The sequence below is a fragment of the Alligator sinensis genome, unplaced genomic scaffold, assembly GCF_000455745.1.
Source record: "Alligator sinensis unplaced genomic scaffold, ASM45574v1 scaffold198_1, whole genome shotgun sequence".
In the NCBI taxonomy this organism is placed as follows: domain Eukaryota; kingdom Metazoa; phylum Chordata; order Crocodylia; family Alligatoridae; genus Alligator; species Alligator sinensis.
This window is the reverse complement of record NW_005841906.1, coordinates 3056540-3070628: the sequence shown is the minus strand read 5'-3', so window position 1 is coordinate 3070628 and position 14089 is coordinate 3056540. Positions and strand designations below refer to the sequence as shown.

The following is a 14089-nucleotide window of genomic DNA, read 5'->3' as shown; positions in this document are numbered from 1 at the left end:
GTGCGGCGCCGCCCAGGTGAATAGCGCGGGGAGGGGCGGGGCGGGGCTTGTGGAGGGTTAGACGTGGCCCTCGAGGGGGTGGGGCGGAACGCGAGGGAGGGGGCGGGGCTCAAGGAGGCCCCGCCCCTCCAGAGCGTTTGGGAGCGTGGCGGTTTAAGTGCCGGGGGAGGCTGCTGTGTGCCCCTGCGGGGAGGGGGCTGCGAAGGCAGCTTGTAACAGAGGTGGCTCTTGTTCCCCAGGGGGCGCCCAGGCAAGCCGAGGCAGCGGCGGGTCACCCCTCCGGCTGGGCGCTGTGGCTGGCAGGGCACGTGCCCTTGCTGAAGTTCCTCCTGTGGCTGGTGCTGCTGGGGCTGTTCCTGGAGCTGGAGCTGGGGCTGCCCTACCTGGTGGTCTCCTCGCTCTACTGGCTGTGCACCGGGACCCGCGGGCTGGGGCAACGGCGCTGCGGGGAGATGAGTGCCTACTCTGTTTTCAACCCTGGCTGCCAGGCTATCCAGGGCACCCTGACCGCGGAGCAGCTGGAGAGGGAGCTGCACTACCGCCCCTTGGCTGGGACCTAGCGCCCGCGTGTCCGTGAAGGCCTTACTCTGGGCAAGGATTTTCCTCCCTCCCAAGATGCAAAGGGTGAGGAAGAAGCCCTCGCCAACTACATGTGGAGTTGGAAGTGCCCTACGAAGCCGGGTGATCTGAAGAGGAGAGCACAGCAACTGGAACAGCAGCTGGGGGAGAAAAGGGTCCAGTTCTCTTCCAGCACACCTGCTCTCCTGAATGTGGCAGACAAGATGCTAAGCATACTGTGGAAAACCACTTGGCACTGGGAGGCACTCAAGTACACTGATGAGCTGGCTGGAGAATTTGCAGCTGTGTCCAGAGTTTTCCACAAGATACAGGAGCGGGTCCCAGACTTTGCCCCCCACTCCCTGCACCTTATTTGCATTTTGGCTCTGGGACAGGCTCCGTCAGCTGGGCAAAAGCCTGTATGAATATGTGCGTTTGGAGAGCTCGGCCCCTGTGCTCTCTGCTGCTGAATGGCTGCTTCAGGGTGGCTCTGATTCCCAGGGCCCCCAGTTCACAGCTCTGTTTTTTGAGAGTTCCTCTCTGTCTCGCTTAAGGCGAAGTTCAACCTTGCAGTCTCTGCTTTCTCTCTGAATGAGCTGGTGCCCTTCCTTAGTGCCAGTTATGAGAAGCTGGGTGGGGACACAGTGGCTCATGACCCACGAGATGCTCATGTCTTTGCTCCGTGCCCACACCACTTTTTCCTGTCTCTGCCTCTCATCTGAAAAATCCCTGCGTTATAATTTCATTCAAGCCTATCATCCCCTGCCTTTCAGCTGGAACCTGCAGTTGAAGGAGGAGAGATTCTCTTTTTTGATCCTGTGCCTTTGGTCTGGGGAGACTAGAGAGCCCTGGCTTCACATAATCCAGGCAGTTCTGTGTTGTCCCCATCATGCCCACTGCCAGCTGTACTCTGTAGCATACCATAATCACATACACAAACATGGCAGAGACCTACACTGCTGTGCCCGGCTCAGCCACTGAGGAGATTGGCTACTTGTGATGCCTACCCCAGAGGACATGTCATTGGGAGATAATGGGAAGGCCCAAACAGAGGAGCAAAGTTGAACTGCTCCTGTTGCAGTGGACAGTCCTCTCCCCTGGGTCCACCTCACAGCATGGGCTGGTGAATGCAGCCCCCAAACTTAGCATCTGTCTGGATCACCCAAACAGGCATCCCCTGCCATCAGTTCACTTGCAAAGGATGCTACAGTGTGGACGAATGTGGTCTGTGGCCTTCTGCATGTAATGTCCTTGCCCTACCCATCTGTCTGTCATATCCCTATTTCCAGTTCATACTTCACCTTATCTTTCCTTTTTGTGTTTTGTCTGTCCATGCCCCAGTCTTCCTTCAGGTGATCACCTCCCATGCCTGCATGCCATCTCTGCCCTTGTTGCTTACCATCTGTTACTTCCATTTTTCATTCCTATTTGTTATTCTGCCACGTGTCTCTTGAGTCCTTTCAGTTGAGTCAGTTCAGCTGTTCATTGAGCCTTAATCTTCCTGTTTCCCACTAGCTCTATGCAGCCAGGAAAAGGGCCTGCAGGGACCCCCCTGATGGCTTGACTATAACTGCAGGAGCAGAACACCCAAGTTCCTTTCTCCGCCAGTCAGATTTCTGCTCTTGGGGTTGTGTTACACTATCTAATAAACAATTCATGAAAAATCTTGACACAATGGTATGTTTGTCATCTCACCTTGCCTTCTCTTTGCCAGGCCCCAAGCAGCTCAGGCCTTTCTCCTGCATTCCCTTTAACCTCATGCTTGTAGGAAAGCCAGGTATTAAAACATCCTAGAAGCGCTTGAGCAATGGCTCTTCGTAGAGTGAGCCTGCCCCTAATGGAGAGGGGAATGAGTCAGTGGTGACTAAGAATGAAAGAGTACTATCTGTTCCAGGTGAAATCTCTTATTTAAAGCCTGCTAGCTTGAAATAATGGCCACTTCTCACAATGGGCTGTCTGTTCCAATTTCATGCTAAAGTAGCAGAGTCGCCACATCTATGTCTTTTTGGCCTGCAAGGCAGTGAAGAGCTATCCTTAGCAGAAGCTAGGTCAGCCCATAACCCATTGCCATTATTTTCTTATGCTTCTGATTTTCTAAGGGAAGCAGTTTATAAAAATCTGTTGTTTTAATAGCAGGGAGCCCACAGGCAGCATACTTGAGGAAGCGTACTCTGGAGTGGCATATAATAGGACCTCCTGTATTCTGGCCTAATGAGACCAAGTTCTACCTCATTTGTTTCCCTTAAATGTCTATGTTAGGCAGGGCTGTAAGATTCATCTCACCCCACATAGGTGGTCCAGGGCTTGCACCATATGTAGTGCACACGTCAGCCCTGACCCCATACGGCATGCAACGTGTGTGGCTCCAGTCTGGGGGGCCTGCACTGGACCAACTGCACAGTGGATCTGCCACGTAGGGCTGGTTTTTGTGCCCAATCCAGACTGGTCCCATGCACACTTGCTCCAACCCAGCACAGCATGCAGTGCACAGGGCTGGTCTGGGGCACGTTCTACATGAGGGGCCTGCACCAGCCCATCCCTGTGCACTGAATCCTGAATGGGCAGCCTTTCTGTGGGCCAGTTTGGACAGATCCAGAGTGCTGCCCTTTCCTGGTATCACATGCAGAGCAAAGGGCTAGGGCCAGTGTATGCTGCACGCAGCAGGCAGCACTGTGGGTCAGATGATATGGCTCCGTGGGCCATATCTTTGACACCCCTGGCATAGAGGAAAGGGAAGAGTTTGGACCTGGCTGCAGTTGTTCAGTTCCTGCAATATTTTGGCTGCAAACTAGAGGCTTACAGTTGGGGAACCAAAACTGTTGCCTTCCTGTGTGGACCTGTGCAGGGAGCATGTCCTTGAGATTAATTTTCTGGTTATAGAGAAAGTTCTCAAAACAGAGATAGAAGAATGCTGCCCTTTAGAGTCCAGACAAAACAGGCACCTGGCCGCAGCCAGGTAGCATATTATCCAGGAATAAATGCTGCTATCTTGGAAAAACCCTCCAAAATATGTGACTGCAAAATCCCTAGGGCCTGGAGTGCAATGAATAGAGACAGTTTGTAGCGTGGAGTCATTGTCTCAAGCTCTCTGAAGAAGATGAACTGAGGACATCCCTGGTTGGATTGTGCTAAATTCATACTTTCAAGATCATGTCTATGGTCACCAGAACAGAAGACATTCTTTTCATTTAATTGCATTGAGATTCTGGAGCACACTTCTAAAGCAGAGGCTCAATTTGGCAGCTTTCAAATATAGAAAGCCCTGCTCGTATTTGGCAAAATTGCATTTGTCTGTAGATGGGTCTTTAACTGACATTCTTATTTAGGAATTAGCACTTTAAATGGAGTGTATACTATCCATTGTCAAGTGCCTCAGGACTCAAACATGACTATGTGCTTACCCGGCAGTATGTACTTATCCAAACTTCATGTCAGCAATCAGTGTTCTGTTCTGTAAGTAAACAGCTTTGTCAGTGTGATGATATTAGTAGCTATGACACTCCTAGTAGCTGTGGAATGGTGTTGTATCTGTGATGGGCCAGGAAATATGTGGGAAACAAGGTTCTGGGGGATGATAACTTTTATTGGCCCAGCTGTACAGTTGGGAGAGGTTAGCAGATCTTTCCAGCACAAAATGCCAGACTTGAAGAAGGCTTCTTCAGCCTGACAAAGGGTGTTTTTACTCGATAGCTTGCAAAGAAGAATTTTTCCAATGGTTTCAGTTGGTCTAATAAAAGATATATTGGATCTACCCAGAGAACCTTGTCTGCCTATGTCCTTAGACCAACATGGCTACAACCTATACCTGAGACCTGAAGAAGGGTACATTTGTGCTGGAAAGCTTTGCTAACCTCTCCCAACTGTGTGGTTGGGCCTATAAAAGATAAACCCCTTGTTTCTCGTATACTTGTAACTGAAACTGTAGCTTCCATTATGAGAAGCTTCTACTACCCACAACACTGACAAGGCTGTGCACTTAAAAAACATTCTTTACAGCATGGTCAGTACAGTGGTGTTAGCAGCCCCTAGCCCAGTGGTTCTCAGCCTTTTTACACTCCAGACCTCCCCTGTGTAGCTTAAAACTTTAGTTGCACCCCTATTTAAAAATTACTATGGTATGTAAAAAAAAAAAACAGACTGGAAACCTATTTTAACCTGGAAAATACTTGTATGAGTAATATGGTAATAGTACAGTTAATGCAACACTTGAGCTTGGCAGAGCCCGAGTGGAGAATCACTGCTCTAGAAAGATACTATTATGGCTCCTGTCACAGTGGGATCGCACACCGCACATCATAAATGTGTTTATTCTGGAACAATATTACGAAGCATAGGGTCAGATTCCGTCTCCCTCTGAGTGCATTTGCTGACACTTAGAGATTTCAGTGTGAGGGCTAGAAGTTGGATTTTTTTTTAATGCAAAATCAGATTCCTTCTAGGAGTGGGGAGTTTGTACAAGACTTCACGTATTTTAAGATTCACAATAAAACCACAAGTTTTCCCAGCTTGGTGGAAAGTGCTCATTTTCTCTGTGTTGCCTAAAGAGGGGGCAGGCCTCTGAAATGGGGAGAGGGGAGGCTCTCTCTGTAGGACAGTTGCCTTTGCAGGGCAGTTAGGTCTGTGCCATGGGAAGAGTCTAGCTCACATGATCCAGTGTGGTGCAACATGGGCCACTAGCAGCTCCCACCAGCTGGCCCCAGTTCCTAGTCACAGACTCTCTTTGGGAAGAGTCTCCTGGAGGGCGGCCTCCTGCCTTGCCCAGGGAGTGAGGGGGCAGAAAGGACCGGCTTCCCCTGAGAGCTCCTGCCCCACTCTTACCTTCAGTCACAGCTGTAGCCAGCTACCAGAAAGGAGAAGTGAGCCTCTGTCTACAGAGTTGCATTGGTTTATGCTGCAGCCACTTTCCGATCTAGCCCCCCACTAGAAAAGAGAAGCATGGTGAGGCAGTTCAGCCTAGGAGTGGGGGGCAGTGTGACACCCGTGAAAAGGTCATACTGCATCCCAGTTGAGCGTAATTGCCATAAAGACTGGTTGCAGACATTAAAAAAAACCCCAAAAACCTGTGCTTTACCAGAAAAAGCAGCATGTTACTTCAACCTGGCTCTGCAGTGTCTGTATAGATCAGGCATTTCAACAAGGCTTTTTGGCGCTTTTATCTAAACTGATTCAAACAGCTATTACATAAAAGTGCCAAAAAACCTCCACTTTGTGCTTGATCTATACAGATGTTGGGCAACCTGGATTCAACTAAAGCACTGACTCTTCTGGGCATGCACTGCACTTGGCGTGGGAGTGCACGGAGTTTAAAGTAAAGCACCTGTTTGGCTTTTTTTTGCTTTTTTTTTTTTTAAACATCTGCAAGTAGTCAAAGCAACTAGTTCATTTTGGTTTTAAGGTTTTAATACTCACTGCTGAGGCTGGAAATGAGGTGAGAGCAGCTGTGGATCTGACTAATTCCCCTCATGTTCAAGGCTTCTAGTAGTGGTTCTTTGATAGTTACTTCCCCTTCGCTGTTTCTGGGGTAGGTGAAGACAGGTGAATACAGTGAATTACAAGAGAGACAGTGGGAATGTCTACATGAAACATTTACTGTGGAGCTGCCTAATTAGCTCTGCCATAAATGTCACGGCATCTACAGGTACAGAGCTATGATACTGGAGTAAACTAATAAACTCTACAGCAGGGTACTACTTGTAAATACAAGTAGTACCCTGCTGTGAAGTTTACTCTGCAGCATCGCATGTGTAGATGCTGACACAGCTGGCTGGGCCATGAGGGTGCTTCAGAGTGGTGGGGGGGTTGCCTGGCAGCTAGCTCCACACTGAAGCACCCTCATGTCCCAGCCAGCCCCTCTGCAGCACGGTGAGCTGGGGGGTAGCCCCAGACTGGCAGAGTGACCCTTGGGAAACTCTGCCAGCCAGGCCTGCTCCAACCTGGCTCAACCTGCTGCACTCCCAGGCACAATAAACTCCAGAGTTTATTGCTTCACATTAATTGCATGTGTAGACATGCCCAGTTATTGTTAGTTTGCAACTAATTGGAGTATAATTAGGTTTCAGAGTAGGCTGTGCACTTAAGTTGTTTATGCATGTAACAGGTATGCAGATAGATATGCAATATCTAGCTAAAGATATAACAGGTATTCAGATATGCAATAGGCCACAAAATGGAAGTGGCCATTGTGCTGCACATTTAAGTGAAGTACGCATTTACCTGATTTGCATGTAAGTGGAGTACATTATGTTTGCATTGGGGAGAGGATGGGGGATGTTAGAATAACTAATATCTTGCTGTAACTGGAAAATCGTTAACTTCTAGATGAGCCTGAACAATGCAGATTAAGGAGTATACCTTTTAGTAGAAGAGTCGCAGCATACCGAGCTTCACGTTGCCTCCCACCCAAATATACATCTCCTTTTTTAACACTGCATACAGACAGCAGTAACAGCCCATTCTGTATTCAGCTGGTGAAGAGCTTTATAATCTTTACAATCTATGGTTTGATTCTCCATCTCCTTCATTAATTCTTGGGTTGGATTCTCACGATTTTATTATGACAAATCACATTCAAGCAAGAGTGACTTTGGGTTTGAATATAACATTTGTAAAGTTATACTTCAGGAGATGGAAATGAAAAATAATGATTAGATTTTCAGATTCCTCCTCTACCCAAGGCTGCCTATTTAAGAACCAATATCTTCTTAATACTTACATATCTGATAACCAAGATAGAGCATTTGATATTGCTTACTGGCAGCTATCTATGTTTGTATCTTTCAAGAAACTGTGTCTAGTTCAACTGGAGAGAGTCAGTGTATATCATTGTGCATTCGCCTTCAATACTGGAAGACCTCTAGTTTTCAGTAACGTAGGACTGGAAAGGATTTCCTGGGTCACTGAATCCAGTCATTCTCTTGCTACTTGCAAGGCTGAGGGTGTACTTTACTCTTCTTAAATTGTGGGGCTTTCCTCTATTATATGTCTCCAAAATATTTTTACATCAATATTGTGCGTCTGAGCTTGGTAACCATACTGATTTGCATTACTTTGTTTATTTTCAATAGGTTGTATGTAACACAGCAGTGGGAACCTAGCAGTAGAGAAGAATATCAAATTGTGGCCTTTCATTATACTGTTTGGGCATTTTTACATGGGCTCGGGGGGAGGATGGCTGCTTTAATAAGAGTGGCTCTGAGCCACTCCACTGATCAAAGCGCTCAGAGCGTCTCATTTGAAGAGCTTTAGATAAAGTGCCCCCACCACCACTTTGGAGCATGGGGACACAGATACATGAGACATGAAGGCTGGCTGGAACATGGCAATTACTTGATTATGCGATTAATTGAGTCTGCTCCAATGCACTGTAATTACAGCGCGTTGGAGCGGCCTCCCAGCTCATGTGCAGGCACCCTTTGATTGTATTTATTTCTTCTGTGACCTCACACCTTTAGTACAGTGATGTTTTCAAACCCGAGTTACCTGCAGGAATTGGAAAGTAAATACTTAGAGGAGACAGTAGCTTCAAGAGTGCTCGTTTCTGGGTACAGACACAGAAGTAACTTGTGAAATGTTTCCAAGTGTAATAGGCTTGAAAACATTTCAAAAGAGTAGTGTTTCAGCTGGGGGACACAACATACAGCCCCTGTGGCACCTCTGGTTTGAACACTTGTTTCAGTCATTACTTTACTCTGAACAGAGGGATGTGGAAATAAGAAGAGAAAATTTGCTTAGTTTGTGTTGCTGATGAATCTTAATATTACTACTGCTCAGATAATTGACGGAGCAAACTATCCAGTGCTAGACGCCAGAGTATACCCTATACAGGTTTCCCTTGCTTTATGCGGGTTCTGTATGTACAAATTCGCTGTTATGCGATGACCCTTTTTATACCAAAAATTCATTGTATGCGAGGTAAATTCACTCTTATGCAATCAGCATAGTGGAAGCCCGCAGTCAGCCGCTTTGTGCGGTGCACTGTGGGAGTGAGGCACACCAAAATATAGTCTCCTCTGTGGATCTGTGCTCTTCACTCATTGTCTGCGACACGTGTTTCTGTAGTTGCTGTCCCCTTTATGGTAATACTAACCACCACTCTGTGTGTACTGTCTGCTGTTGGCGAGTACCAATACTGTCTTGTAAAAGTGGTAGAAATGGGTCTGGGGGTTAGTATAATTGAGGTCATGGAATGTATCCCTATTTGTTACATGGTAAAATGGATTCCCTGTATGCAAATTTGAGTTATGCGCCATTTTCCAGGATCCGCATGTACAGCATGATGCTTAGTACAGGGTTCCCTCACTTTATTTAAGGAGCTCTCTATATGGCTGGCTTCCCTACAACAACTATCCTTTCTCTCTGATTAACTCAATGGAAACATCTTGACATATCTCAGAGGGGGCAAAATCACACAATTTGATTCCCCCCACTCCCCCTCCTGCAGTCAAGGTCCTAACTTTTACATCTGCTCAGTTGGGATGTGTGTGAAGCAGATACAAGACGACAAGGAAGTCTGAATATGCCTTTTTAGCCAAAAAACTGGAGGCTATAGATTTTCACTGAGATGCTTTATATTCACTACATAAAGAACTTTCTGTTTCTTTGAAAGAACCATAAATAATTCTTTCAATTCTTCAAAAAAAAAATTCTATGAACTGCTGCGTAAAGACAGGCAAAAGAAAGATTTAGACAAGTAACAGCAATAATGACAATTTTGTGTGACAAATGTGACTTTTCTTACAAGGAAAAAAAATGTACATCTATTTACTGTACAAACAGTTTATACAGTATTTAAATACTTATTTTGTAACTTCCTTATTTAATTTTTTTACATGAAATACATGTAAAGAAACACCATTAAAACATAAGTTAACTTTTAAACATTCATGAAAACTTTTTTTGTAGCAGCAAGGATGGAAATGAAGCTTTTGCTTCCTATAAACCATAGCTACATAATTTTGGGGGTGAGTTAAAGCCCAGGCCACCCTATTCCCCCCACCCACCCCAACTTTAAAACATAACCACAAGTGAGCATGTTGCTGCAAGGCACAAGAAACACACATGCACTGGCTCATCTGTTCCAATTCATGGGGTTGCCTTACCTATTTTGAGCATTTATGTTAAAAGTGCAGTTTAAAAAGTTACTACAGATCTTTTTAAAGCATAGGCAGCAAGAAGACAGTTTCAAAGGGTTTTCTTGGAAACGCAGGTCAAGCATGGTGCGAAAACCAATCTACAACTTGTCTGAAAAACGTGGGTTTCAAGTGACATACTAAATTAGCGTAAATATTTTTCTAATAGCCCAGCTAAACAACTGGCTTGAGGATTTTTTTTCCATTGTAACTGTTTCACTAGTAGGTTCTCACAAAACTAGTTAATCTACTAGAGGTTAATACATTTTCCCTCTAAAGAGAAGCTGAAGAAGGAGCAAGAACTTTGAGAACTTTGATGGGGTGTCAATGTATTTTTCCCCCAGAAAAAGATTTTAAAAGTTTTGCTTGTGTTTTATTGTGGAAGTACTGGGTATATCAAGCCAGATATTTATGGTCCTTGCTGGATATCCCTTTTAGTGGACCTGGCACTAAAGGGAACAGCCAAGATAACACCCCCCTGACCCTCCGACGGGGATAGGGCTGCCTATTGCAGGGTCCCGCCCCCTCTCTGCCAATCAGCAGCAAGAGTGGGTCTGCACAATGGACAATCTTCTCAGGCAATCAGTAGTGAGGGGTGGGCTCACCATGAAAAGGCTGCGAAATCTCTTTCACACTCTGTGAGTTAGGTAGATCCTTACCTGTCTCTGGATCTCTGCCATTTCTTTTGAAAGGGACTGATCAGAGATAAACATGCTATTCCTAACCAGATATATTACTGAGTTAGGCTACGGACAGATGTTGTATTTGTAGCACTACAAAAATTGGGTGAACAGATGCGCATGCCTCCTAAAGCACCACAAAAATGGCAGCAGCACTCTAGCTGTGGTTCTAAAACTCGTTAGACTCAATGCACGTCTTGGAAAATTCCAGCTCTTAGTTTTCACTCATTTTTGACTACAGAAAAATAACACAGCAAAAAACTGTTGCAAAAAACTCAACAGGTCAGAATGGTTTTGTCACTCTGAAGTCCTATCTGAAATCTCTGGGTTTATCTTCACCAGAGCATTCACCAGAGCACCCCAAGGGATGACAAGGTTGAACGGTCACAAACTCCTCCATGACCATTTCAGGCTGGACATAAGGAAGAACATCTTTACTGTCCAAGCCCCCAAGGTCTGGAATAGACTGCCGCCGGAGGTGGTTCAAGCACCTACTTTGAACGCCTTCAAGAGACATTTGGACGTTTATCTTGCTGGGATCCTATGACCCCAGCTGACTTCCTGCCCCTGGGGCAGGGGGCTGGACTCGATGATCTTCCGAGGGCCCTTCCAGCCCTAATGTAAATGAAATCTATGAAATCTTGTGAATCATGTTTGCACACCTAAGAATCCTAGTATTGAGTATCACCTTGCTGCACATTTAAAGGAGCTCAAAGTACCCTAGTTGAGAATCACTGAGCTACAAGACTGGATCTGGGGCTGCCACATGACCACTGACAGCCTGTGGTCCGTCGTGCCCCTTAGAAAGCAGAGCTGCAGTACTGGGGGGACCAAACTACTGCATGTTCACTGAGTTTTTCCTCTACAATGGGTGGGGAAGCCTGAGAAAAGTCATAGGGCTGAGCATCCCTATAATCACACTCCCTGAATGGACAGCATGGTACTGCATGCCTTCTCATCCACATTGTAGTGCTTCAGGTTGGGGGCTCAGCAGGAGTGCCTTGTGTGTCTTCACATCTTTTGTAGTGCTTCCAAGTGCAGTGGCACTTACAGGGCTGCAAATGTAACCATCTCTCCATGACCTTAAACAGTGACATAACATTACAATTTTTCAATCCCATTTCCCGATCATCCCAAACTTAAAAAAAACAAACAAACAAAAAAACGAATAGTGTAGCACCACCATAATACTTACTTCAGAAGTTACCGTTAATTTAGAAGCCAGTAATATGCACCAGTAAAAATGCTTCCAACACACATCTTGCATTTGTCAGTTGTGAATTCTTTCTACAATCATGCTGTCTATTCACCTAGCTTTGACCCTACTCCAGGAATCCTTTCTTGCTCACCCAAGCACTAAAAGCACATGTTGCAGCTTTAGTTAGTACTTTTATTAAGTTTCTCTGAAGTTCCTCAGTCTTTGCTAGCCTTCAAGAATTCAGATTTGGCTGGTAAAAACTAAGGCATAGAAAATTCCCTTTGAAAGAGAGCCTAGAGCCTGCTTTTGTTTTGAGAGGAGACAAAAAAGAGAGGGCAGAGTTGTGCAGAGGGTAGAGGTATATAGAAGAGATTTAAACTTAACTTTCCTTGCAGTGAGGGAGGAAAGGGACATTCAATGAGATTGAAAAGCAACACATTTAAGCTGAAAGTCTATTTTTTGTTTTACATACAGTGAATAAGAAGCCCCTGGAACTCACGGTCACAAGATCACACTGAGGTCAAGGGCTAGATTCAGAGAAAAGTTAAAGTGCTGCACCGAAGTACCTAACTTTGAGATACTGAGTTAGATGTGCAAGCTCCATATACAGTCAATGTAGAATACCCTCTCCCACCCCATGAGTAAACATGAACTTGGGTCTTTCACTTCCCAAGTGATTTCCCTATCCATCCATCTTGAAAGCATTCTGAGATGGGATATTTTATGGCCCAGCAGAACATGTGAAACAACTTCAACAGGACACACAGAAAGTCCCACCCAAAGTATCTTCTAGTCCAGTGGTTAGGACATGAGCAGGTTCATGAGCACTTTGGCCAAGGCAGAATTTGAACCTAGGTCTCCTACATCTGAAGTGAGTTATGTAAAGTTGTGGTGCTGACATCTCTCCTTCCATGTTTTTGCAAGAAGAGTAGTGTAGCCATGGACACTCACTTGGAATTAGGCATCTAACTATGAATCCCTACACAGCATCCTAGTTTTTGTCAACTCAACTACGTGGCGGGATACCTAAAAAATAGGGTTGCAGTACTGGGCCTGCAGACTTGAGTTCCTGTTGCATATATAGCTCTTACTGGTTCTCTCAAATCTTCAAAACCACTGGAATTTAGTAGGAATAAAGGACAATTAGCACCTTGAAGAGGCCTCTCAACTGACTTCACCCACTGTAGGAAAAAAAGCTTTTGCATTTACATAAACAGTTTTACTAGTTCATTTTGGCTTGCAAAATTTTAAGTGCTGAGATTCTAAAATTCACAGCATTAAGGTGAGTAACACAAGCAGAAAAGGAGGTCAGGGAGCTGTCCTCTGTGCTGAATATGCTCAGTAAATCTTAGTTTCTGCCACTTAAAAAAAGAAGCCTGGCAGAGAAAACGAGCAAGATTAGAGACAAGAAAAATGAAAATACGCTACAAACTGCTGGGGCTCCCATGATTTCAAAATGAAGTTTAGTAAGGTTTAGCGGCCACAAGATGATGGATGCATGTGTATACCCACAGGACGCAAAGCATACCTTCCACAAAAAAGGTTATCCATTGTCAGCCACTTGCGTGGAGGCACAACTCATTACTTCTATCCATAAGTTAATATTTGTACAGCTATTTGAAGGTGCCAAGTGCTATGTAAAAGCTAAGGGTTATGCATGCAGTTCTAACCCCATCAGTGTTAATGGAAAGGACACACACCCATTAACAGAATAGGTCCCTACTCTATACAGATGATGATTCTCCAAGTGACTCAAATTCAGAAATGTGCTAGAGAGGCAGCCCATTACCCATCCCAGTTATAGAAAACTAGGCCTTCAATGCCTCTACTCTGTTAAGTAGCTGCACAATCTCCAACCATAAATTTGGGATGCTTTTGCCATAAGAATATTATTTAAACCAAGTGATCGTACCAGAGAGAAATATGTTCATGCTTTACAAGTACTTCTTCCTAAAAATGGTGAGCATCTCATCCTTTCCTAGTAGAAACCTAAACATGTTTTTTTGTCAATAGTCATGTTCTGTATTTTTGTAATTGAATCAGCAGATCATTCAGCTCACCCACCTACAGTAATAAGCCATTGACCCTATGGTTTGTGGCCAGATCAATGGAGCACTAAAGTTTTGGACACCTGGAGGCCTTGTGTGTTAATAGGAAGAAACTCTTTAAACTTACTTTAGACATGATCAATTTTTCCTCTGATGCGTTGATTACATTAGCAGATTGCTTTCCCTAGAAACCTTTGTCCAGCCGCCTGCAGCAATAAGCAACACATGCTTGCTTAAGTTGCTGGCTTCAGAAGGCATAAAAAAGCTGCTTGCCTGGACATTTAAGAGTTTTCAGGTGCGTCTTACACTTCTTTCAGGCTGATCTGATTCATTTCTATTTTTGCCTGGAGTAATCTTAACTGAATGTGGCTTGGCAAGTCGCAGTATAGACACTGCTGCCCACTGTGCCTCCACTACTGATGCTGTTGCCTGGGCACTTCAGTGGTTTCATACTGCTGTCTCTCTGGACATAAAAAT

The 14089-nt window shown here is 45.1% G+C and overlaps 2 protein-coding genes and 1 pseudogene across 2 annotated transcripts in view; 2 read left to right on the top strand and 1 right to left on the bottom strand.

Moving 5' to 3' along the window:
• Positions 1-2144, top strand: part of SAYSD1 (SAYSVFN motif domain containing 1) — a 6139-nt gene extending 3995 nt beyond the window's left edge. The window contains exon 2 of the mRNA XM_025197824.1: positions 96-2144. Coding sequence (XP_025053609.1) covers positions 96-560 — 465 coding nt within the window. The 3' untranslated portion in view covers positions 561-2144. The remainder of the gene's footprint in view (positions 1-95) is intronic.
• On the top strand, positions 561-2144 carry LOC112549417 (annotated as a pseudogene).
• An 8764-nt stretch (positions 2145-10908) lies between these two features.
• The window catches only part of GLP1R (glucagon like peptide 1 receptor), a 149361-nt gene continuing 146180 nt past the window's right edge, over positions 10909-14089 (bottom strand). Inside the window, 1 exon segment of the mRNA XM_025197834.1 lies at positions 10909-14089. This exon segment is cut by the window's right edge and continues 31 nt beyond it. Coding sequence (XP_025053619.1) covers positions 13968-14089 — 122 coding nt within the window. The 3' untranslated portion in view covers positions 10909-13967.